The 27,311-nt window shown below is 35.3% G+C and overlaps 1 protein-coding gene across 3 annotated transcripts; it reads right to left on the reverse strand.

The window, feature by feature from the left end:
- Nucleotides 1-265: 265 nt before the first annotated feature.
- Nucleotides 266-27,311, reverse strand: LOC133646908 (calcitonin gene-related peptide-like). Of its 3 annotated transcripts, none has more exons than XM_062042827.1 (5): nucleotides 27,120-27,311; nucleotides 26,397-26,488; nucleotides 23,689-23,823; nucleotides 5,505-5,712; nucleotides 266-867 (listed from the first exon to the last, which is right to left on the reverse strand). In XM_062042827.1, the coding sequence occupies exons 1-4, from the start codon at nucleotides 27,246-27,248 to the stop codon at nucleotides 5,550-5,552; spliced, it is 519 nt and encodes a 172-aa protein (XP_061898811.1). In that variant the 5' UTR covers nucleotides 27,249-27,311; the 3' UTR covers nucleotides 266-867; nucleotides 5,505-5,549. The 3 variants fall into 3 exon arrangements, with proteins under 3 accessions (XP_061898811.1, XP_061898812.1, XP_061898810.1); XM_062042828.1 differs by having other exon boundaries at nucleotides 270-867; nucleotides 5,505-5,709; XM_062042826.1 differs by lacking the exons at nucleotides 266-867; nucleotides 5,505-5,712 and adding an exon at nucleotides 15,944-16,953.

The following is a 27,311-nucleotide window of genomic DNA, read 5'->3' on the forward strand; positions in this document are numbered from 1 at the left end:
AAATTGAAGTGGTGGGCCAAATTAAATGATGTGGCAGGCCACATAATTAATTGTTAATTAATTATGTGGCCTGCCAATTTAATTGATGTCAGTCCAACTCAATTGATCTGGCGGGCCATATTAATTGATGTGGCAGGCCACATTAAATGATGTAGACCTTGAGTGTGACACCTGTGTTACAAGATACCACTTATAATTAATCACTACCTTTAAAATAAGTATGTGGGTAATCTCGTCGCCTCCTTAAAAAAAAATGCAAAGAACAACACAAGTAGCCCAAACCCGAGTGTATCTAAAATACATTTTAATCTTGCTGAAACTTTTGTTATTTTCACAATATTGTTCACAATATTCATCATTTATCCGTCGTCTCTTCTCCACAGAACTGTACAATCGTGTCAATTGTTCTACATCAAGGCACAAGACAACAGCCGTTGTGGGGGGATGAGGGGGGGAGTCCTTGGGAGGCTGATGTTAAATGGTGGGGGGCGGGGGGGGGGGGGGGTCCTGCTGGCGTTGAGTGATGAAGGTACACGATTGGAGGAGGACCACAAATGGGCGGAGTTACTGGACGTGCTCTGACCAGGCCAAAGGAGCAAAATGTGAGGAGGTGACCACTTTAGTTTTTTTGTTGTTGTTTTTTTTTTAATGAAGGAAGGAAGTCACGTGTGAACAGAAACTAAAGTGCTTCTTTTTATTATCTGTTTTGTCTCTATGCCCAAGGCAGAAAAAGGAAAACTGTTTTTTATTCTTTTTGTTCCAACGTAAGAATGCTGTTGAGTGAGCGTTTAAAGGGCCACTTCTCTGCTGATTTTGCGCTTCATTCTTTTCTCTCTCCCCGCCCTGATGTTTTCTTGCCGTGTCGACCTGTGTGAGACACAAAGGAGGAGAGAAATTGAAACGTTACTCTTTTTTTTCTTTTTATTCTTTTTCGCCACAGCGCCATGTTTGAGTCGGGACCAACAATGGACGTTTCCATCGGATGCGTGTCCGGGCCACGGCCTGAAATCTACCCCACCCCGTTAATATGGGACGAATAATTATTGGGCCACTATGAGAATTTTTTGTTTCAGAGCGATAAATCTGATGACACTAATAAACATCTCTGATACAATAGAAAATACAATTAAAAAATGTTACAACATGGCAGAATTATATATATATATATATATATATATATATATATATATATATATATATATATATATATATATATATATATATATATATATATATATATATATATATATATATATATATATATATATATATATATATATATATATACACACACATACATAATGTCAGTTCTTATATGTCTTGTACATGATAAGAATGGACAACAATAAAGCAACTTGAACTTGAAATATTTATATATATATATATATATATATATATATATATATATATATATATATATATATATATATATATATATATATATATATATATATATATATATATATATATATATATATATATATATATATATATATATATATATATTTATATATATATATTTATATATACATATATATATATACATACAGTATATATGCTGGTTAGTGTGAATGTGAGCGCTATGAGTATCTAGTTGATAGAAAAGCACTATATAAATCTAAGCCATTATTATTGTTATATATATATATACAAATATATATACACACACACTTATATATATATATATATTTATTTATATATATATATATATATATATATATATATATATATATATATATATATATATATATATATATATATATATATATATATATATATAATTATACACACACATTTATATATATGTAATATATATATATATATACATACATTATATATACATACATATGTATACACATATATACATTATATATACATACAGTATATACATACATATATGCACACACTTATATACGTATATACACACATTTATATATATATATATAAATATACACATATATGTATACACACATTTATATATATACATACATATATACATTATATATACATATATGCATATGTATACATATATGTATATCTATAAACATATATATATATATATATATATATATATATATATATATATATATATATATATATATATATATATATATATATATATTTTATATATATATATATATATATATATATATATATATATATATATATATATATATATATATATATATATATATATATATATATATATGTATATATATTAGGGCTGCAACAAGTAATCGATTAAATCGATTAAAATCGATTAAAATCGATTATAAAAATAGTTGCCGATTAATTTAGTCATCGATTCGTTGGATCTATGCTATGTGCATGTGCAGAGGCAAGTTTTTTTTTTTTATTAATTGTTTAAAAAAAAATTAAAACATTTTTTTTTTAATAAACCTTTATTTATAAACTGCAACATGTACAAACAGCTGAGAAACAATAATCAAAATAAGTATGGTGCCAGTATGCTGTTTTTTTTCAATAAAATACTGGAAAGGATAGAAATGTAGTTTGTCTCTTTTATCCGATTATTAATCGATTAATCGAAGTAACAATCGACAGATTAATCGATTATCGATTTAATCGATTAGTTGTTGCAGCCCTAATATATATATATATATATATATATATATATATATATATATATATATATATATATATATATATATATATATATATATATATATATATATATATATATATATATATATATATATACATATATGTAGTCAATCAGCAATATCAAGCAACTAAATTGCGCCAAACATGGATAAGTATGGGGAAAGTGTGTCGCTTTTTTTCCATCATGCATTGCGGGGGATTTAAATGGTTTTAAATTTAGAATTGTGTGTTGTGCTTGGACTTTTTTTTTTTTTTATAACATTTTTTTTTTTTATAACATCCACAAACTTCAGTGAGCGAGTTGTGCCAGTTTATTTGCGCCGCCAGTGGGAAAGGTTGCTGGGTCATGGATAAAAATGTTGCGCTGTGTACACCTCAACGTGCAATTCATGGTCATTAACCAGAAATACTTACAAAGTCCACAAGATGGCAGCACAGTTGCAGCACTTATACTGTCAGATGTTTGAAATTAAACTGGGCCGGATTCCCAACATCGCAAAGGCCAAAATGAACAAGGGCCATAGTTTGGACACCCCCCGCTCTTGTAAACATCCCCTGAGTTCATTGTGAACAAACACGGCGTCGATCGTGTCGGACCTCGCCACTGCTTTCGAGGAAGACATTTTGCGTGCTATTTGCACCAAATATTCCGTAGATATCGATCTTCAACACATCAAACCTTATCAGCGCCGCTACGACTGTGTTTCGCTAAAGTACAAAGACGCCTGCTGCTCTAAAGAACTGATTTGATTAGCGGGAGTGGTGACTAGCGATAGCGCTTGGAAGGAGGCGCTCTGACTTCGACTTCCTGTTGAAATGCCTAAACCGAGGGTGTCCAAAGTGCGGCCCTGTGCGGACCCTGGCCACTTTTTATGGGCCTGTGGCACATTGTAGACATGGTATAAAAATGGGAGAGACAATAGCGGGAAACAGGACCTTGAATCAATTGCACCTGGACTTGCTCACAGACTGTCTGAGGGCATGGTGCAGGATCCTGCCCTTATATGCCCCCTCCTGTACAGGACAATCACTTTGGAAACTGCACCGTGCCCTCAGACTAGAGCGGTAATCTCAGTCATGGTGCAGGATCCTGGCAAGAATGCCCGTACATACTCCCCTCTGGAAACTGCACCATGCCCTCAGACTAGAGCGGTAATCTCAGTCATGGTGCAGGATCCTGGCAAGAATGCCCGTACATACCCCCCTCTGGAAAGTGCACCATGCCCTCAGACTAGAGCGGTAATCTCAGTCATGGTGCAGGATCCTGGCAAGAATGCCCGTACATACTCCCCTCTGGAAACTGCACCATGCCCTCAGACTAGAGCGGTAATCTCAGTCATGGTGCAGGATCCTGGCAAGAATGCCCGTACATACCCCCCTCTGGAAACTGCACCATGCCCTCAGACTAGAGCGGTAATCTCAGTCATGGTGCAGGATCCTGGCAAAAATGCCCTTACATGCCTTCTTTGGAAACTGCACCATACCCTCAGACTAGAGCGGTAATCTCAGTCATGGTGCAGGATCCTGGCAAGAATGCCCGTACATACCCCCCTCTGGAAAGTGCACCATGCCCTCAGACTAGAGCGGTAATCTCAGTCATGGTGCAGGATCCTGGCAAAAATGCCCTTACATGCCTTCTTTGGAAACTGCACCATACCCTCAGACTAGAGCGGTAATCTCAGTCATGGTGCAGGATCCTGGCAAGAATGCCCGTACATACCCCCCTCTGGAAAGTGCACCATGCCCTCAGACTAGAGCGGTAATCTCAGTCATGGTGCAGGATCCTGGCAAAAATGCCCTTACATGCCTTCTTTGGAAACTGCACCATGCCCTCAGACTAGAGCGGTAATCTCAGTCATGGTGCAGGATCCTGGCAAAAATGCCCTTACATGCCTTCTTTGGAAAGTGCACCGTGCCCTCAGACTAGAGCGGTAATCTCAGTCATGGTGCAGGATCCTGGCAAAAATGCCCTTACATGCCTCTTTTGGAAACTGCACCGTGCCCTCAGACTAATGAGGTAATCTCAGTCATGGTGCAGGATCTATATATATACAGTATATATATATATATATATATATCTATATCTATATATATATATATATATATATATATATATATATATATATATATATGTATATATATAGATATACATACATATATGTATATATATATATATATATATATATAGATATATATATATAGATATATATATATATATATATATATATATATATATATAGATATATATATATATATAGATATATATATATAGATATATATATAGATATATATATAGATATATATATATATCTATATATATATCTATATATATATATATATATATATATATATATATATATATATATATATATATATATATATATATATATATATATATATATATATATAGATATATATATATATATATATATATATATATATATAGATATACATATATATATATATATATATATCGTTTTTCACCTATATATATATACAGCCCGGCTCCCGGCCAAATATTTTTAACTCAATGTGGCCCCCGAGTCAAAAAGTTTGGGGACCCCTGCTTTAGACCCTGCACCATGCCTTCAGACTGGAGCTGTTCTTTCTAAGTCATGGTGCTGGATCTTTGGCATTTATCCTCCACAGGACGGGGAGCGCCTAACATCCTGCACCGTGCCCTCAGACTGTCCAATCCAATCCATTTTCTACCACTTGTCCCTTTCAGAGCTGTCCTATCTCAGTCTGTGAGCATGAACTAATAAAGTCCATTTGCAAATAACATTGTTGGCCTGTGATTGGCTGGCTCGCTTTAGTAGTAGCACACCTGTACCTGCAAGTCAACTGGGAGATGAATGGACGGCTCTTTGGATATTTACCGTTTTTCCCGTTGGCGTGGAAGGGTTGGGGGGGGGGGGGGGCGCTCACATGGCGACGCTTCTCCTCCGCCTGCCGAAGGCCTTGGCGCCGACATTGGTGGGGACGAAGTTGCTGTTGCCCATCCCCCCCGACCGGCTGAGGAAGTCGGCCAGGCGGTGGGTGACGCAGGTGGCCGTGTTGCAGGCTCGCTTCTGTGCTGTAACGCTGCTTCGGGAGAAGCGGAGTGGCGGTTAGCGCGGCGCTCAGGCGTGCGTCGTAAATTGACATAAGAAATTGAAAAAAAAAAAAATCTGTAGATTTTGCGGTAGACTACTGGCATCTAGAATTTTACAGTGAAAATTTACAGTGTGTTACTGCACCTGTGTCAAGTTGCCCCCTCTTCCGCCCAATCTTGTAAAAACATCCCCAATCTTTTTCCATTCATTTGTGCTGGTTTGTGCTCAAAAAACTATTATAGCACAATTGTAGCACAAACGAATCTGACAAGTTTGGGGAGATTTTGACAAGGTGCGGGAGACTGGTTATGAATAATAACATGTTAATAACATAAAAGCTATATCAGTTTAACTAACTATTTTTGCAGCAAAAACAGCACAAAAGTAGCACAAACGAATGGGAAGAGGATCGTGCAGCACAAACCAAGTTTGGGGAGGTTTTTACAAGGGGGGTGGTTATAAATCATAAAACGTTAATGACAAAAAGACTAATATAGTTACACAAACCTTTTTGCACAAAAATAGCACAAAGGTTTGCGACAAGTTGGGGGTGATTTTTGACAAGGTGGGGGCTGGTTAAGAAAAAATAAGACGTTAATAACATTAAAATTACTATAGTTAAACAAAAAAAATTTGCAGCACAAACGTGGCACAAGTTTGGGGAGATTTTTACAAGGCTGGTCTTAATTCGCAAAATGTTAACATAAAAACTATAATTAGTTTGACAAACAAATGCTGCACAATCGTAGCACAAACAAATCGGACACGTTTGGGGAGATTTTGACAAGGTGGGTGAGACTGGTTATGAATAATAAAATGTTAATAACATAAAAGCCATAATAGTTCAACTAAATATTTTTGCAGCAAAAACAGCACAAAAATAGCACAAACGAATGGGAAGAGGATGGGGAGATTGTGACATGGTGGGGGGGACGGTTTATGACTCTTAAAATGTTAATAACATCCATCCATCCATTTTCTACCACTTGTCACTTTTGGGGTCATAAAAACTATAATAGTTGAACAATATACTTTTGCAGCACAATCCAGCACAAATGTGGCACAAACGTTTGGGACTAGTTTGGGGAGATTTGCACCAGGCTGGTTATGAATTATGAAACATTAATAACATAAAAACTGTAATAGTTAAACAAAATATTTTTGCAGCAAAAAAACAGCACAAAAGTAGCACAAACGAATGGGAAGAGGATTAGAATATTTTGACAAGATGGGGGGGATTTTTTATGACTAATAAGATGTTAATAACATAAAAGCCATAATAGTTCAACTAAATATTTTTGCCGCAAAAAAACAGCACAAAAGTAGCACAAACGAATGGGAAGAGGATTAGAATATTTTGACAAGATGGGGGGGATTTTTTATGACTAATAAGATGTTAATAACATAAAAACTGTAATAGTTTGACAAAAAAATGCGGCACAAACAAAGTCTGGGGAGACTTTTACAAGGGAGGTGGTTATGAATCATAAAACGTTAATAACAAAAAGACTATTATAGTTACACAAACTTTTTTGCACAAAAGTAGCACAAAGGTTTGGGACAAGTTTGGGGTGATTTTTGACAAGGTGGGGGGCTGGTTAAGAAAAAATAACACGTTAATAACATTAAAACTATTTTAGTTAAACAAAAAAAATTTCAGCACAAACGTGGTACAAGTTTGGGTAGATTTTTACAAGGCTGGTCTTAATTCGCAAAATGTTAACATAAAAACTATAACAGTTAGACAAACAAATGCTGCACAATCGTAGCACAAATGATTGGACAAGTTTGGGGAGATTTTGACAAGGTGCCGGAGACTGGTTATGAATAATAATATGTTAATAACATAAAAGCTATATTAGTTTAACTAAATGTTTTTGCAGCAAAAACAGCACAAAAGTAGCACAAACGAATGGGAAGAGGATGGGGAGATTGTGACATGGTGGGGGGGACGGTTTATGACTCTTAAAATGTTAATAACATCCATCCATCCATTTTCTACCACTTGTCACTTTTGGGGTCATAAAAACTATAGTAGTTGAACAATATACTTTTTGCAGCACAATCCAGCACAAATTTGGCACAAACGTTTGGGACTAGTTTGGGGAGATTTGCACCAGGCTGGTTATGAATTATAAAACATTAATAACATAAAAACTGTAATAGTTCAACTAAATATTTTTGCAGCAAAAAAACAGCACAAAAGTAGCACAAACGAATGGGAAGAGGATTAGAATATTTTGACAAGATGGGGGGGATTTTTTATGACTAATAAGATGTTAATAACATAAAAACTGTAATAGTTTGACAAAAAAATGCGGCACAAACAAAGTCTGGGGAGATTTTTACAAGGGAGGTGGTTATGAATCATAAAACGTTAATAACAAAAAGACTATTATAGTTACACAAACTTTTTTGCACAAAAGTAGCACAAAGGTTTGGGACAAGTTTGGGGTGATTTTTGACAAGGTGGGGGGCTGGTTAAGAAAAAATAACACGTTAATAACATTAAAACTATTATAGTTAAACAAAAACATTTGCAGCACAAACGTGGCACAAGTTTGGGGAGATTTTGACAAGGTGGGGAGACTGGTTATGAATAATAAAATGTTAATAACATAAAAGCTATATTAGTTTAACTAAATATTTTTGCAGCAAAAACAGCACAAAAGAAGCACAAACGAATGGGAAGAGGATTGTGAGATTTTGTCAATGTGGGGGGATGGGTTATGACTCTTAAAATATTAATAACATAAAAACTATAATAGTTAAACAATATACTTTTGCAGCACAATCCAGCACACATGTGGCACAAACGTTTGGGACAAGTTTGGGGAGATTTGCACCAGGCTGGTTATGAATTATAAAACATTAATAACATAAAAACTGTAATAGTTAAACAAAATATTTTTGCAGCAAAAAAACAACACAAAAGTAGCACAAACGAATGGGAGGAGGATTGGGAGATTTTGACAAGGTGGGGATACTGGTTATGAATAATAAAATGTTAATAACATAAAAGCTATAATAGTTCAACTAAATATTTTTGCAGCAAAAAACAGCACAAAAGTAGCACAAACGAATGGGAAGAGGATTAGAATATTTTGACAAGATGGGGGGGATTTTTTATGACTAATAAGATGTTAATAACATAAAAACTGTAATAGTTTGACAAAAAAATGCGGCACAAACAAAGTCTGGGGAGATTTTTACAAGGGAGGTGGTTATGAATCATAAAACGTTAATAACAAAAAGACTATTATAGTTACACAAACTTTTTTGCACAAAAGTAGCACAAAGGTTTGGGACAAGTTTGGGGTGATTTTTGACAAGGTGGGGGGCTCGTTAAGAAAAAATAACACGTTAATAACATTAAAACTATTTTAGTTAAACAAAAAAAATGTCAGCACAAACGTGGTACAAGTTTGGGTAGATTTTTACAAGGCTGGTCTTAATTCGCAAAATGTTAACATAAAAACTATAACAGTTAGACAAACAAATGCTGCACAATCGTAGCACAAATGATTGGACAAGTTTGGGGAGATTTTGACAAGGTAGGGGAGACTGGTTATGAATAATAACATGTTAATAACATAAAAGCTATATTAGTTCAACTAAATATTTTTGCAGCAAAAACAGCACAAAAGTAGCACAAACGAATGGGAAGAGGATTGTGAGATTTTGACAAGTTGGGGGTATAGTTTATGACTCTTAAAATGTTAATAACATAAAAACAAACAATATACTTTTGCAGCACAAACCAGCACAAATGTGGCACAAACGTTCGGGACAAGTTTAGGGAGATTTGGACCAGGCTGGTTATGAATTATAAAACATTAATAACATAAAAAGTGTAGTAGTTTGACAAAAAAATGCGGCACAAACGAAGTCTGGGGAGATTTTGACAAGGGGGGTGGTTATGAATCATAAAACGTTAATAACAAAAAGACTATTATAGTTACACAAACCTTTTTGCACAAAAGTAGCACAAAGGTTTGGGACAAGTTTGGGGTGATTTTTGACAAGGTGGGGGGCTGGTTAAGAAAAAATTACACGTTAATAACATTAAAACTATTATAGTTAAACAAAAAAAATTTCAGCACAAACGTGGCACAAGTTTGGGGAGATTTTTACAAGGCTGGTCTTAATTCGCAAAATGTTAACATAAAAACTATAATTACTTTGACAAACAAATGCTGCACAATCGTAGCACAAACAAATCGGACAAGTTTGGGGAGATTTTGACAAGGTGGGTGAGACTGGTTATGAATAATAAAATGTTAATAACATAAAAGCCATAATAGTTCAACTAAATATTTTTGCAGTAAAAACAGCACAAAAGTAGCACAAACGAATGGGAAGAGGATGGGGAGATTGTGACATGGTGGGGGGACGGTTTATGACTCTTAAAATGTTAATAACATCCATCCATCCATTTTCTACCACTTGTCACTTTTGGGGTCATAAAAACTATAATAGTTGAACAATATACTTTTGCAGCACAATCCAGCACAAATGTGGCACAAACGTTTGGGACAAGTTTGGGGAGATTTGCACCAGGCTGGTTATGAATTATAAAACATTAATAACATAAAAACTGTAATAGTTAAACAAAATATTTTTGCAGCAAAAAAACAACACAAAAGTAGCACAAACGAATGGGAGGAGGATTGGGAGATTTTGACAAGGTGGGGATACTGGTTATGAATAATAAAATGTTAATAACATAAAAGCTATAATAGTTCAACTAAATATTTTTGCAGCAAAAAACAGCACAAAAGTAGCACAAACGAATGGGAAGAGGATTAGAATATTTTGACAAGATGGGGGGGATTTTTTATGACTAATAAGATGTTAATAACATAAAAACTGTAATAGTTTGACAAAAAAATGCGGCACAAACAAAGTCTGGGGAGATTTTTACAAGGGAGGTGGTTATGAATCATAAAACGTTAATAACAAAAAGACTATTATAGTTACACAAACTTTTTTGCACAAAAGTAGCACAAAGGTTTGGGACAAGTTTGGGGTGATTTTTGACAAGGTGGGGGGCTCGTTAAGAAAAAATAACACGTTAATAACATTAAAACTATTTTAGTTAAACAAAAAAAATGTCAGCACAAACGTGGTACAAGTTTGGGTAGATTTTTACAAGGCTGGTCTTAATTCGCAAAATGTTAACATAAAAACTATAACAGTTAGACAAACAAATGCTGCACAATCGTAGCACAAATGATTGGACAAGTTTGGGGAGATTTTGACAAGGTAGGGGAGACTGGTTATGAATAATAACATGTTAATAACATAAAAGCTATATTAGTTCAACTAAATATTTTTGCAGCAAAAACAGCACAAAAGTAGCACAAACGAATGGGAAGAGGATTGTGAGATTTTGACAAGTTGGGGGTATAGTTTATGACTCTTAAAATGTTAATAACATAAAAACAAACAATATACTTTTGCAGCACAAACCAGCACAAATGTGGCACAAACGTTCGGGACAAGTTTAGGGAGATTTGGACCAGGCTGGTTATGAATTATAAAACATTAATAACATAAAAAGTGTAGTAGTTTGACAAAAAAATGCGGCACAAACGAAGTCTGGGGAGATTTTGACAAGGGGGGTGGTTATGAATCATAAAACGTTAATAACAAAAAGACTATTATAGTTACACAAACCTTTTTGCACAAAAGTAGCACAAAGGTTTGGGACAAGTTTGGGGTGATTTTTGACAAGGTGGGGGGCTGGTTAAGAAAAAATTACACGTTAATAACATTAAAACTATTATAGTTAAACAAAAAAAATTTCAGCACAAACGTGGCACAAGTTTGGGGAGATTTTTACAAGGCTGGTCTTAATTCGCAAAATGTTAACATAAAAACTATAATTACTTTGACAAACAAATGCTGCACAATCGTAGCACAAACAAATCGGACAAGTTTGGGGAGATTTTGACAAGGTGGGTGAGACTGGTTATGAATAATAAAATGTTAATAACATAAAAGCCATAATAGTTCAACTAAATATTTTTGCAGTAAAAACAGCACAAAAGTAGCACAAACGAATGGGAAGAGGATGGGGAGATTGTGACATGGTGGGGGGACGGTTTATGACTCTTAAAATGTTAATAACATCCATCCATCCATTTTCTACCACTTGTCACTTTTGGGGTCATAAAAACTATAATAGTTGAACAATATACTTTTGCAGCACAATCCAGCACAAATGTGGCACAAACGTTTGGGACAAGTTTGGGGAGATTTGCACCAGGCTGGTTATGAATTATAAAAAAGTAATAACATAAAAACTGTAATAGTTAAACAAAATATTTTTGCAGCAAAAAAACAGCACAAAAGTAGCACAAACAAATGGGAAGAGAATTGGGAGATTTTGACAAGGTGGGGAGACTGGTTATGAATAATAAAATGTTAATAACATAAAAGCTATAATAGTTCAACTAAATATTTTTGCAGCAAAAAAACAGCACAAAAGTAGCACAAACGAATGGGAAGAAGATTGGAAGATTTTGACAAGATGGGGGGGGGTGTTTATGATTAATAAGATGTTAATAACATAAAAACTGTAATAGTTTGACAAAAAAATGCAGCACAAACGAAGTCTGGGGAGATTTTGACAAGGGGGTGGTTATGAATCATAAAACGTTAATAACAAAAAGACTAATATAGTTACACAAACCTTTTTGCACAAAAGTAGCACAAACGTTTGGGACACATTTGGGGTGATTTTGACAAGGAGGGGTTGGGGATGGTTATGAATCATAAAGCTGTAATTACTTAAACACTACAATAGTTAGACTGGAAAATTGTGCAGCACAAATGTAGCACAAATGAATAGGACATTTTTGGGGAGATTTTGAAAATGTAGGGGGAGGGGCTATGAATCATAAAACGTCACTAACTTAAAAACTGTAATAGTTAAACCAAATAATGCAGCGGCACAAACACTGCACAAATGTAGCACAAATGAATAGGACATTTTTGAGGAGATTTTGACAAGGTAGGGGGAGGAGCTATGAATCATAAAACGTCACTAATTTAAAAACTGTAATAGTTAAACCAAATAATGCTGCGGCACAAACACCGCAAAAATGTAGCACAAATGAATAGGACACGATTGGGGAGATTTTGCCAGAGTGGGGGGAGGGGCTATGAATCATAAAACATCACTAACTTAAAAACTGTAATAGTTCAACCAAATAATTCTGCTGCACAAACACCGCACAAATGTAGCACAAATGAATAGGACACATTTAGGGAGATTTTGACAAGGTAGGGGGAGGGGCTATAAATCATAAAATGTCACTAACTTAAAAACTGTTAGTTAAACTAAATAATGCAGCGGCACAAACACTGCACAAATGTAGCACAAATGAATAGGACATTTTTTAGGAGATTTTGACAAGGTGGGGGGAGGAGCTGTGAATCATAAAACGTCACTAATTTAAAAACTGTAATAGTTAAACCAAATAATGCTGCGGCACAAACACCACACAAATGTAGCACAAATGAATAGGACACGATTGGGGAGATTTTTCCAAAGTGGGGGGAGGGGCTATGAATCATAAAACATCACTAACTTAAAAACTGTAATAGTTCAACCAAATAATTCTGCTGCACAAACACCGCACAAATGTAGCACAAATGAATAGGACACATTTAGGGAGATTTTGACAAGGTAGGGGGAGGGGCTATGAATCATAAAATGTCAGTAACTTAAAAACTGTTAGTTAAATTAAATAATGCAGCGGCACAAACACTGCACAAATGTAGCACAAATGAATAGGACATTTTTGAGGAGATTTTGACAAGGTAGGGGGAGGAGCTGTGAATCATAAAACGTCACTAATTTAAAAACTGTAATAGTTAAACCAAATAATGCTGCGGCACAAACACCGCACAAATGTAGCACAAATGTAGCACAAATGTATAGGACAAGTTTGGGGAGATTTTATGAGAGAAGGGGGGAGGGGTGTTATGAATCATAAAATGTTACTAACTATAATAGTTAAACCCAAATATTTATGCAGCACAAACCAGAACAAAAGTAGCACAAACGTTTGGGGAGATTTTGACAAGGCTCGCTATGAATCACAAAATGTTAAGAACATCACAACTATAGTAGTTAAACAAAATATTTTTGCAGCACAAAAACAGCACACAAGTAGCACGAACGAAAGGGTGGAGGCTTGGGAGATTTTGACAAGATGGGGGGGTGATTATACATAATAAAACATTAATAACATCGTTATAAATCATAAAATGCTGATAGCATCGAAACTATGAAAGACAAACAATGTGCAGCACAAACGTGGCACAAATGATTGGGACAAGTTTGGGGAGATTTTGACAAGGTGGGGAGGGGGTGCCGGTTATTAATCATAAAACATTAATAACATTAAAAAAAACAGTTAGACAAAAAAAATGTGCGGCAAAAAAATGCAGCACAAATAGTTGGGACAAGGTGGAGGGAGGGGTGCAACTTCCCAAAGGGCATTACTGTAATTGTAAAAACAGCACCACTATTATTATATAATAATAATGTGTATATATATATGTATATATATATATATATATATATATATATATATATATATATATATATATATATATATATATATATATATATATATATATATATATATATATATATATATATATATATATATATATATATATACAGTACAGGCCCAAAGGTTTGGACACACCTTCTCATTTCAATGTGTTTTCTTTATTTTCATGACTATTTACATAGTAGATTGTCACTGGAGGCATCAAAACTATGAATGAACACATGTGGAGTTATGTACTTAGCAAAAAAAGGTGAGATAACTGAAAACATGTTTTATATTGTAGTTTCTTCAAAATAGCCACCCTTTGCTCTGATCACTCTTTTGCACACTCTTGGCATTCTCTCCAAGAGCTTCAAGAGGTAGTCACCTGAAATGGTTTTCACTTCACAGGTGTCATAGTTTTGATGCCTTCAGTGACAATCTACAATGTGAATAGTCATGAAAATAAAGAAAACGCATGGAAATGAGAATGTGTGTCCAAACTTTTGGCCTGTACTATATATATATATATATATATATATATATATATATATATATATATATATATATATATATATATATATATATATATATATATACATATATATAGTCGAGGTTACTGTGGTTTATCCATTATACAGTGCTCAAAACCCGGGGTAGAGCGGACTAAACGTTAAGTCAGGAAAAAACACAGAGGCAATTTCATCCCCACAAGCCTGTTTTGTGGGTTTCCCTGAAGTTTATCAACTCCCCTGAAGAGGAGGGAAACCTGCGAAACAGGCTTGTAGGGATGAAATAGCCTCCGAAGTTTATAAACTCCCCTGGAGAGCAGGGAAACCTGCGAAACAGGCTTGTAGGGATGAAATAGCCTCTGAAGTTTATAAACTCCCCTGAAGAGCCGGGAAACCTGCGAAACAGGCTTGTAGAGATTAAATAGCCTCTGAAGTTTACAAACTCCCCTGAGGAGCAGTGAAACCTTTGAAACAGGCTTGTAGGGATGAAATAGCCTCTGAAGTTTGTAAACTCCTCTGAAGAGCAGGGAAACCTGCGAAACAGGCTTGTACGGCTGAAATAGCCTCTGAAGTTTAAAAACTCTCCTGTTAACTTTAACTTTAAGAGCAGGGAAACCTGCGAAACAGGCTTGTAGGGATGAAATAGCCTCTGAAGTTTATAAACTCCCCTGGAGATCAGGGAAACCTGCAAAACAGGCTTGTAGGGATGAAATAGCCTCTGAAGTTTATAAACTCCCCTGAAGAGCAGGGAAACCTGCGAAAAAGGCTTGCAGGAATGAAATAGCCTCTAAAGTTTATAAAATCCCCTGAAAAGCAGGAAAACCTGTGAAACAGGCTTGTAGGGATGAAATAGCCTCTGAAGTTTATTAACTCCCCTGGAGAGCAGGGAAACCTGCGAAACAGGCTTGTAGGGATGAAATAGCCTCTGAGGTTTACAAACTCCCCTGAAGAGCAGAAAAACCTGCGAAACAGGCTTGTAGGGATGAAATAGCCTCTGAAGTTTATAAACTCCCCTGAAGAGCAGGGAAACCTGCGAAACAGGCTTGTCGGGATGAAACAGCCTCCGAAGTTTCTAAACTCCCCTGAAGAGCAGGGAAACCTGCGAAACAGGCTTGTAGGGATGAAATAGCCTCTGAAGTTTATAAACTCCCCTGAAGAGCAGGGAAACCTGCGAAACAGGCTTGTAGGGATTAAATAGCCTCTGTGTTTTTACCTGACTTAACGGCTGAACCACAGTAACCTCGACTATATGTATATACATACATAATATTTATATATTAATGGTGCACACTGTAAATGTCAAAACGGTACCCATCCATCCATCCATTTTCTACCGCTTGTCCCTTTCGGGGTCGCGGGGTGTGCTGTACCACTTTTTTTTTTTTTCACGCTAAAATCTACAGACTTTTTTTTTTTTTTTTGCTGACAGACTGAATATTTCCTGTGTTTCCTTACCTTCAAAAGGTGGCTTTAAAGCCCCACCCCCTTGCCTCTCGGTGCCTCTAAAAGCCTACTTCAATTAATTTGGCGGCCAGAGCACAGGTGTTCTGCGCCTTACTGGCAGCGTGTGAATGAAGGTGAGCTAAGGCTTTCTGGTAGAAAAATATGTTTATTGAGCAAGAAAGATGGCGTCTGCTGAGCGGGGCATTTATTCATATTATAGTGAGGGGGGTGTGTGTGTGTGTGTGTGTGTGTGTGTGTGTGTGTGTGTGTGTGTGTGTGTGTGTGTGTGTGTGTGTGTGTGGTCCCTGCTTCTCTGCCAGGGTGAAGGTTTGACGAGGCGAAGAGCATCCGATTGTCTGACATGTGGAGGCTCTGCCCAAAATGGGGACTTTTTTTTTTTGTTGTTGTTTTTTTTTTGAAGGTGTCAGTCAGGCAGCTCATGCCAACATGCACTTGCCAATGAGGCCTAATGGTAGACAATGACGAGGCGGGGGGTGCAGGGGGGAAATGGGGTCAGGCAGGGGCGGGGGCGGGGGGGGTTAGATGGTCTGGATCGCCTCGCCGTAGCCTGCAAAACGCTTCTTGCCGGGCGTGCTCGCTCCCACGTTGGTGCGAGGGAACGTCTGCAACTTGTGCAGCTCCTGAGACAGTTTGCCCAGCACGCAGGTGCTGAGGTTGGAGCAGCGCTTGGTTAGGGGTCTGTCCATGCTGTCGGGGAGGGGACACAGATCACATGCAGAGAACAAGGCTCATAGAAACCAGGGAAGAAAAGACATGCAGGAGTTCATTCATCCCACCGGAGGTCTCGGACTGAGGGCCGATTTTTACATCAGGGGGTGTCCAAACTTTTTCCAGCAAAGGGGAAAAGGGAAAGACCACTTTTATACATTCTGTACGTTAAATATGCTAAAATATTGCAGCTATAAATCAATTCTCGATTCAAAATGTAATACTTTTTTACTAACATTGGGTGCCAGTTCAATGATTAACTACATGTCAGAATAATTGTATCTAAGTTATCACAAAACTTTGAGTTACATTGAGTTCAGCTCGCCCTGCGAGAGGACAAAAGCTGTCTTTGATCCTACCAAGCGAAAGGCTTGTAAAACTCCACTGTGTAGGATGGGGAGCGACATGAGGGTGTCGGTTTCTTTGATGTATTGTAATCCACAGGAAAATTTTGTCTTTACCCGAGATCTACAAAGCGGAAATGAGGCAAGGCCTGACCTCCCTCCAGGCACCTTTTCTTCGAACTGTTTTACGACCTTTTCTTTGAACTGTTTTGTAACCAAAGGCGATGGCTGCTTATGACCCCCCTCCCTTAGAAACAGCTGTTGACATGTAATCAGGGAAAGTCCAAATAAAAGAGGAGGCGTACAATCTTTCGTCAGAGCGTGGGACGACACTGTGCAAGGGGACAGTGTCTATGCGTTTCTCCTCAATTGAGCTAAATTGAGTTCTGTCTCTGTTTAATTCCTTGCCTCTTCTCTTGTTTAATAGATGTCATCAGTGTTTGAATTTTGACACTACATTCCTCCATAAAATAGATAAAAAGCTATATTACTTATAAGAAAACTGGGTTTTGTTTTTAAAAAAAATCTACCAAAACATTCAATAAAGTGGCTGGACAGGACAGATTTTAAAAAAATAAAAAAAATAAAATAGAATAAAAGATTTCATTTAAAAAATCGATTTTTAATCTTCTTAAATCGATTAGGAATCGTTAAACAATTCTTCAAAAAAGGGAAAGGCCATTTTCATACATTCTGTACATTAAGTATGCTAAAATATTGGAGCTATAAATCTTTGGGCAACACACGATTCAAACGATTCCATTCAGAATCGATTCAAAACAATTCTCGATTCAAAATCAATACTTTTGTACTAACATTGGGTGCCAGTTCAATGATTAACTACATTCTCCATAAAATAGATTTTTTTAAAAAGCTATATTACTTATAAGAAAATTTGGTTTTGTTTAAAAAAAAATCTACCCAAACATTTAATAAAGTGGCTGGACAGGACAGATTAAAAAATAAAATAAAATAAATGTATTAAAAAAATTGATTTTTAATCTTCTTAAATTGATTTAGAATCGTCACAAATAAAAATTGCCATTCATTTGAAAAACTCTTATAAAATATGACATAGGTCAATATATTCTAACCCAGTGTTTCTTAACCATAAGGCGGCATTTATGGGCCACAAGCGCCCCTTAGAGGACCACCAGAAAATATCTGATTCTCAGCTCTCATTACTGCCACAAGTGGTGGAAATGTGTATTACAATATCAAACTAGAGAGAGTATGGCCAAATAAGATTCAAAATTGGTAGCAAACATGGCGCCCTGTAGCCACACGAGTGGCTTTTTGACAAATAATTTAGGACAGTGTTTCTTAACCATAGGGTCGGGGCCAAAATATGTGTTTCTCAGCTGTGGTCCGCATACTTGTAATACACATTTCCACCACTTGTGGCAGTAATGACATTGTCAAACGAGAGAGAGTATGGCCAACTCAGGTTTAAAATTGGTAGCAAAAATGGTTTCTTCCGTGTTTCTTAACCATAGGGTCGGGGCCCTAGAGGGCTGCCAAGAAATATGAGTATGGGCCGCGGCGGTACTTAGTTGTAATACACTTTTCCACCACTTGTGGCAGTAATGACAATCTCAAACAAGCAGAAGAAGTCTGGAGCTAAAGTCATAGAAAAGTTTCTAAAGCGCAAAAAATATGACTAAAGTGTATTTTCATTTTGACTTTACTTCTATTGACATTTTACTTTAGAAACATATTTTTTTCATTATTTTAATGTATTTATTTTAGCACAACATAATTTTACGTACATGTATTTTATAAGAGTCCCTTCGTATGCAGTAGATTTGGTTTATAATTATTTTCTCATCAGCCTGACCTCAGCCTAATGTTTATGTGTTAAATAAATAATAATATCTGTGACTAACACATGCTTTCATATCATTTGACAAGGTCGCAAACTGTGAGTAAGTTGAACATAATTATAGAATACGATTAAAATCAAGGGTAAGATTACTGGTTTGGTGTTAATTTTTCACATGACTATAGGGCGCCATGTTTGCTACCAACATTAAAAACAAGTTGGCCAATACGCTCTCTGTGCACGGCTCTGTATCAAACAGCAGAAGTCCGGATCTTAAGTAAAGGAGAATGTTAGGAATTCTCCGCGTTTATATACGTTTTCAGAGACTTTTATTTTGAAGCATTTCTTGACAGTGTCACTTCCGCTTCCCTTTTGACTTGCGTTAATGTGTGGTAACTTGTTCACTCTGCTACGTTCAAGCAGTGCTGTAGTCTTTGACGATGTGAGTATGTTGATGATTGTATAAGACTCATTTAGATTATTAATATACATTGCTGTGTTTGTGTAATGTTTAGTGGTGTTTTAAGAACATTACTGGTGCTGTGTTGTTAAGAAGCTACCGGCTAACATCTCACTGTTAAGGATTGCATTGCTGTTGCTAATGTGGCTAATGCTATTGTGTGACTGCAATATATTGACAGCTTGTTTGTGCATGTATGTTTTCTGTTCTTTATATGATGTCTCTAGTACTATAATTTAATTTATGACATAAGACACAGATTGTTGTTTAATTTGACAACAGAAAAGTATTTTAATTGTGTATTACAGATACTAACCAAACCAAAGTACCGCTGTGGTACCAGTCTCAGAGTTTAATACTCAACAGAGAAGTTTATTTAAGCGCAAAAATTATGACTAGACTAGACATGAAATAATATTAACGCTGTTTAATCCAATATAGTAATTCTGCCTGAGGCTGAGCCAATCAGTAGCCACGATACTGAACAGGGCATTCATATCGATTTGCTCTTATATAGTAGCCTATTCTACTGTAGTGTTAAAATTTTAGGGTAATTTAGCCGATTTTATCGTTAAAAATGCTTAATTTAGGCATAAAATGCTAAAAAAAAAAAAAAAATCCACAATAGAGTGAAACTGGGGACTTTGTAGCACGATGTGGCAAATGTAACACACGGAGAAAAAAAATCTGTAGATTTTTTTGTACTGGAAGCTAAATCGCCAGAATTTTTTCCCTAAAATTTGCAATGTTTTCACCCCAAATCACTGTAAATTTGAAACATGCTAGCAATGTTGTCTTGACGGTAAAATTCTCACGACTGAGCTGCCAGTTTGTTTGTTTTTTCGTAAAATATACAGTTGTTGTTTTTACAGCGCTTTTTTTACCCAGCCATCAGCGCCCCCTACATGGCCTTCAAACAATATGTGTTTCTCAGCTGTGGTCCGTATAGGGCCGTAGCGACACCCACTTGTAATACACTTTTCCACCACTTGTGGCAGTAACGACAATATCAAAAAAACAGAAGAAGTCTGGAGCTAAAGTCGTAGAGAAGTTTCTGAAGTGCAAAAATTATAACTAAAGTGGTGAAATTGTATTTTCATTTGCACTTTAGTTTTATTGACAGCTTATTTCAGAAACATATCCATTATTAATACTTATTATTAATTTAGTTGGAGTTTGCTTATTTAATTGTACGCAAATGTATTCTTTATCAGTTTTTACGAGTTGTACAGTGGAAAATTTGGGCTCCGGGGTAAAAAAGGTTAAAACCCTTACGCTAATCTATGTGAAACAAATTAGTGTACAGTAAAGAATCCCTCGATCACCGCAGTTTCTGCCAGATAGCATAAAAAAAAAAACGGTTTACGACCTCATAAACGTAGTTTTTGACATTTTCAGAGCCCTCTAGACTTGAAATAACACTCACATAGTCACCTTAACGCTGTTTAATCCACTGTAGTGACGCTGCCTGAGGCTGAGCCAATCAGCGGCCACAAAACTGAACAGCGCGTTCGTATCGATTTGGTCTCATTTAGTGGCTAATTCTACTGAAGTATCGATATTTTTAGTTAATTTAGCCATTTTCAGGCTTAAATTGCACAATTCAGAAATGCTAAAAAATAAAAACTAATGTTAAATCCATGACACACCGAAGACTTCATAACTCACTGTAAAAAAAATATCTGTAGATTTTACGGTTAAAAAAAATAGAATCTCAGTCACCAGAATTTGTGTTCCACCACAAATTACTGTAAATTGTAAAAACGCTACTACTACCGTCATTTTTACGGTAGAATTCTCACCACTGAGCTGCCAGTTTTTTCCCCCATGGAATTTACCGTTGTTGTTTTTACAGCGCTTTACGACAGCGGCCCCTAGAGCGCTACCAAAAAATATATCTTTCTCATCCATGTGGGGCGCAGCAGCGCTCAGGTGTAATACACTTTTCCACCACTTGTGGCAGTAATGACAATATCAAACAAACATAAGAAGTCTGGAGCTAAAGTCATAGAGACGTTTTTTAAGCACAAAAATTATGACTAAAGTGGTGACGCTGTATTTTCATTTGCAATTAAACTTTATTTTTAAAGTATTATTATTATTCATTATTAATTGTAATTAGTAACTGTATATTCTTACGAGCTGCAGACTTTTAAGCATAATGTGGGGACTTTATTACGGTGTAAAAAAAATATTTGGAAATTTTACGGTTAAAAAAAACAACAAAAAAACTGGAAGCTAAGTCACCAGAAATTTACCTTAAAAAATGCAATTTTATCACCAAATTATTGTTGATTGGAATTTATTTAAAAAAAATGTATATAAAATACATTTTACTGTTAAATCAGTATAATTCTCACGACTGAGCTGCCAGTTTTTTCCCCATAGTTGTTGTTTTTACAGCACTTAACAACAGTGTTGGTGAACCACCCGTTGTTGGGCCACTAGCGCCCCCTACAGTGCTGCCAAAAAGTATTTATTTCTCATAATTTCGCCACACCTAGTGTGTGTGTGACCATCATTGGTACTTTAATAATAAACTTTAATCTGAGCCGCTCAGTTGTAATACACTTTTCCACCACATGTGACAGTAATGGCAGTATCAAACAAACAGAAGAAGTCTGGAGCTGACGTCATAGAGACGTTTTTTAAGCGCAAAAATTATGACAAAAGTGGTGTCTCTGTATTTTTATTTGCACTTAAACTTTATCTTTAAAGTATCATTATTATTTATTATTAATTGTAATTAGTAATTGTATGTTCTTACGAGCTGCAGACTTTTAATCATAATGTGGGGACTGTAGTACGCTGTAGAAAAACATTTGTAAATTTTACGGTATTTGTATATATATATATATATATATATATATATATATATATATATATATATATATATATATATATATATATATATATCATTTATTCTTATTCAATTTAATTTTTTTATTTTTTTTATTTTACAGTAAAAGTAATTTTATATTCATTTTTTATTTATTTTTCCAATTAATAATTTGGTGTTAAAAATAGCATTTTTTAAGGTAAATTTTTGGCGACTTAGCTTCCAGTTTTTTGGGGGGTTTTTTCAAACACCAAATTATTGTTAATTGGAAGAATTTTTAAAAATTTATATAAAATTAATTTTACTGTGAAATCAGTAAAATTCTCACCACTGATCTGCCACTTTTTTTCAATTTAAAACTCTCCAGTTGTTTTTACTGTGCTTTTCTAGAAATGCAAAAACAGTACTTATTTTTTTTTCTCAGTAAAATTCCAGCGACTTTCACGATAAAACCTACTGACTTTAACAAAATATGTATTTATCAATGAATTATGCGAAAAGGTCAAAGTTTTTTCACCCCCCAAGTACCACCGTAATAACCATTGTTAAAATTAAGTAGCGTAGCAGGCCCAAGTATTCATTAGAGACTTATTTAACGAGTATATGTGATATTTTCAACGAACAGTTTGAACAATAACACTGTGTTGGAATATTTCACAAGATGGAGCCCGCAGTTTGATGGCGGTACACCATGCTGCTTTTTTTTGCAGACGCCGCAGGTTCGATTCCCACAGCCCGGGTAACATGGGTGGGCTCCAAGCCCGAGTAAACAAACTAGTAAACGCTCATTTAAAAATGTCCCCCGAGGCCATGCTTTGGACACCCACTGGGAATGATTCATTGCCGGAAAAATCCGTTAGATGTCCGGTGGGATACACAGTGGTTGTCTACAACCATGCAGTTCTAGTCACACATACAGTATATATTCAGCTTTTTTTTTTACTCCCCCATGCCAGTTCGTCTCGTGCCAAACACCCATACATCCCCCCCCAGAAACCGGATGCAATCCCACCTGGCTAACATCATGCACAGTTCTTCAATGCATGCCCCCCCCGACCCCCCTGTCCTTCCCCCCACATAAAAAAAACCAAACTTGTCCATGCGAGGGAGGGGGGAAAAGGGGTTCCTTCATGACAGACATGTTAGAACGTGAGAAGTTACCTCCACTGCTGACGTCATCGGTACCCGCTTTACTTCCACTAGTGACCCCGCCCCCTCCGCCCACGCCCCGCCCCTTCAGCGCACGTACCTGTTCCCTTCGGTCGCCTGCGCCTCCATCTCCTCCGCCGTCATCTGCACGAACTCCTTCACGATGGCGTTGAGTAACCGCCGCGCCTCGTAGTCCGTGAGCGTCACTCGGTCCGACATGGATTCCAAACCCGGTCTGTGGAGACAGAGTGTGTGTGTGCGTGTGCGTGTGTGTGTGATTACAATAAGAAAATAATTAAGAAGCATTGAATGATAATGACTCAATAAATGCATATATAAATAAAAATATTCTATTCAATTATATTATTCCACAAATAAGTTTAATAAATCAAAATATATTCATTTAATCCCCCCAATTTTTAAATTAATAATAACTCAATTAATTAATATAATAATAATAAAATATTTTGGTTTTTTTGAACAAATAAACATCTAATAAAGAAGATTATTCTATTCAATTGTATCAATAAAAAAAATTGATTTAATAATTTAAAAAAAAGTATATTAAGTTTTTTTCTCTGAACATCGCTAAATTGTATATATTAAAAATATATATTTTTTCAAACAATTCCCTGTAATTTGAGGCATGTTTAGTATAATTCTTTACATAAAATATGTTTAATAATAAATCAATTAATAAATATAATAATAATAAAATAATTAGTTATTTCTGAAAAAGTAAACATCTAATAAATAAGATTATTTTATTCAATTGTATTAATTGAAAACATTTATTTAAGAATGAATAAAAAAATAAAGGTATATTATGTTTTTTTCTCTGAACATCTAAATTGTATATATTACAAAAAAAACCCAATTGAAACAATTCCGTGTATTTTAAAGCATGTTTAGTATAATTCTTTACATAAAATATGTTGTTGTTTTTGAAAAATGTAACATCTAAGAAATGAAAATACTCTCATTTATCTCCAGAAATTTTTTAATTAATAATGACTTCGCTAATAAATATAATAATAATGAAATATTTTGTTATTTTTGAAAAAATACACATCTAATAAATAAGATTATTCTATTAAATTGTATTAATTGAAAAAATATATTTAATAATGAATAAAAAATAAAGGTATATTATGTTTTTTCTCTGAACATCTCAAAATTTTAAATATTAAAAAAAACATTTTTTTTCCAAACAATTCCCTGTATTTTGAGGCATGTTTAGTATAATTCTTTACGTAAAATATGTTTTTGATTTAGAAAAATTAAACATCTAATAAATGAAAATATTCTTATTTATCCCCCAAAAATGTTTAATAATAACTAAATTAATAAATGTAATAATAATACAATATTTTGTTATTTTTGAAAAAATAAACATCTTATAAACAAGATTATTCTATTCAATTGTATTAATTGAAAACATAGATTTAATAAAGAATACAAAATGTAAGTATATTACGTTTTTTTCTCTGAACATCTCTAAATTTTATATATTAAAAATTATATTTTTACAAACAATTCCCTGTGTTTTGAGGCATGTTTAGTATATTTCTTTACATACATCTTCTTATTGTTTTTGAAAAATTTAACAATTAATAAATGAAAATATTCCTATTTATCCCCCAAAAATGTTTTATAATAACTCAATTAATAAATATAATAATAATGAAATATTTTGTTATTTTTGAAAAAATAAACATCTAATAAAGAACCTTATCATATTAAATTGTATTAATTAAAAAATAGATGTAATAATGAATAAAAAATAAAAGTACAATACGTTGTTTTTCTATGAACGTCTCTAAATTTTATATATTAAAAAATATATATATTCTAAGCAATTCCCTGTATTTTGAGGCATGTTTAGTATATTTTTTTACATAAAATATTTTATTGTTTTTGAAAAATTAAACATCTAATAAATACGAGTATTCTATTCAATTGTATTAATTTAAAAATAGATGTAATAATGAATTTTAAAAAAATAAAACTATATTACGTTTGTTTCTACATTTTATATATTATTTAAAAAAAAGTATCTTGAGGCATGTTTAGTATAATTCTTTGCATAAAATATTTTATTGTTTTTGAAAAATGTAACATCTAATAAATAAAAAATATTCTCATTTATGCTCCCAAAATGTTTAATTAATAAATGTAATAATAAAATATTTAGTTATTTTTGAAAAAATAAACATCTAATAAAGAAGATTATTCTATTCAATTGTATTAATTAAAAAATAGAGGTAATAATGAATAAAAAATAAAAGTATGTAATGTTTTTTCTCTGAACATCTCTAAATTTTATATAATAAAATATAAAAAATATTTTTTTTCCAAACAATTCCCTGTATCTTGAGACATATCTATTTCTTTACATAAAATATGTTATTGTTTTTGAAAAATTAAACATCTAATAAATGAAAACATTCTCATTTCCCAACGTTATATAAATTATTTTACAAATATATGTATAAATATATATTTTTTCCCAGTATTTTGGGGCACGTTTAGTCAAATTCTTCTACAGAACATTTCCTCTTCCAAAGGACAGCACAGTTCCACCAAATGAGCTTTCCTGTCTTAATTGAGTTATTTATCCCCTATGTGCCACGAGCAGGACAATGAAATTAGAGAAGAGTAATAGGATGTAGGAACTTCCTGTAAGTGGATTATTAGCATTATAGAACGACATCTCCTTCAACTTCAACTCTTTCCAACCGCACACCTCCTAAACACCAGCTATACGGCGTGCTGACACAAAATGCCAAAAGGTGGCGCGCGTCTCACCTGGCGGGGGCGGCTTGTGAGCAGTACATCTGGCAAATGACCAGGGCGTAGGCGACGAGGAAAGCGGAGATCTTCAACATGACCATGGTCCCCTGCGCGGCGAGACATAAGAGACCCTTGTCAGCGCCTCATCCTCCACTTCATTTTGTGTGCGTGTGTGTGTGTGTGTGTCAGAAAAAAAAGGAGTGGCGTTTTTTCCCGTAAAGTCCTGAGCTCCTGCACACAACACACCCTCTGATCATGCTCCTCGCCTTGCTCCTCCAGAAGGGGACAGCCCGTTCTTGCAGGTGTGTGTGTGTGTGTGTGTGTGTGTGTGTGTGTGTGTGTGTGTGTGTGTGTGTGTGTGTGTGTGTGTGTGTGTGTGAGGACATTCGGGTCCTAGCGTGTGCACTACATGTTGCTTTTGCTCCGGGAGCAGAGAGGAGGGGGTGACAGGTTGTACTGGGGAGGGGGGGGGGGGGTTACTCCTATCTTCCCAACTCCCTGAGGAACCAGTGCATTAGTGTAATGAGCACACACACACACACACACACACACACACACACACACACATGCTTCCCCCTATTCCCGCGTCTTCTAGCTCCACTCTAATTCCCTAATCCGCATTCCTTTGACCGCCTCCCCGGCCTCCGCAGGGCAGGCGGTGACCCCGGCCGCCGCCGTCCAATCCCATTACCAACCAGGCGCCATCACGGGGCGTCATGCAACCCGGCCGGCACTCACCTTCTGCGACAAGCACCCGGCGGGAAAAAAAGGAATCTCTGGTGGCGGGACTTTGTCCAAACTTGCGACGCTCGTGCTCAACGGTGACTGTTGCGTGCAGCGGCCGGGGCGCCGGCCTATATATCCCATCACTCGGATTTGTGCGTTGACTGTGTAGGTGTTTAATTATCCGCAGGCGGCCAATGGGGCGGC

The sequence above is a fragment of the Entelurus aequoreus genome, linkage group LG03 (genome assembly GCF_033978785.1).
Source record: "Entelurus aequoreus isolate RoL-2023_Sb linkage group LG03, RoL_Eaeq_v1.1, whole genome shotgun sequence".
Lineage (NCBI taxonomy): Eukaryota > Metazoa > Chordata > Actinopteri > Syngnathiformes > Syngnathidae > Entelurus > Entelurus aequoreus.

Bases quoted from the DNA above. Each gene is read 5' to 3' on its own strand.
- LOC133646908 (XM_062042826.1), bottom strand. From the start codon at position 27,248: ATGGGATATATAGGCCGGCGCCCCGGCCGCTGCACGCAACAGTCACCG. The intron at 26,489-27,119 runs GTGAGTGCCGGC...CTCGCCGCGCAG, and splicing joins CCGGGTGCTTGTCGCAGAAG to GGGACCATGGTCATGTTGAA. The intron at 23,824-26,396 runs GTGAGACGCGCG...CTGTCTCCACAG, and splicing joins TCACAAGCCGCCCCCGCCAG to ACCGGGTTTGGAATCCATGT.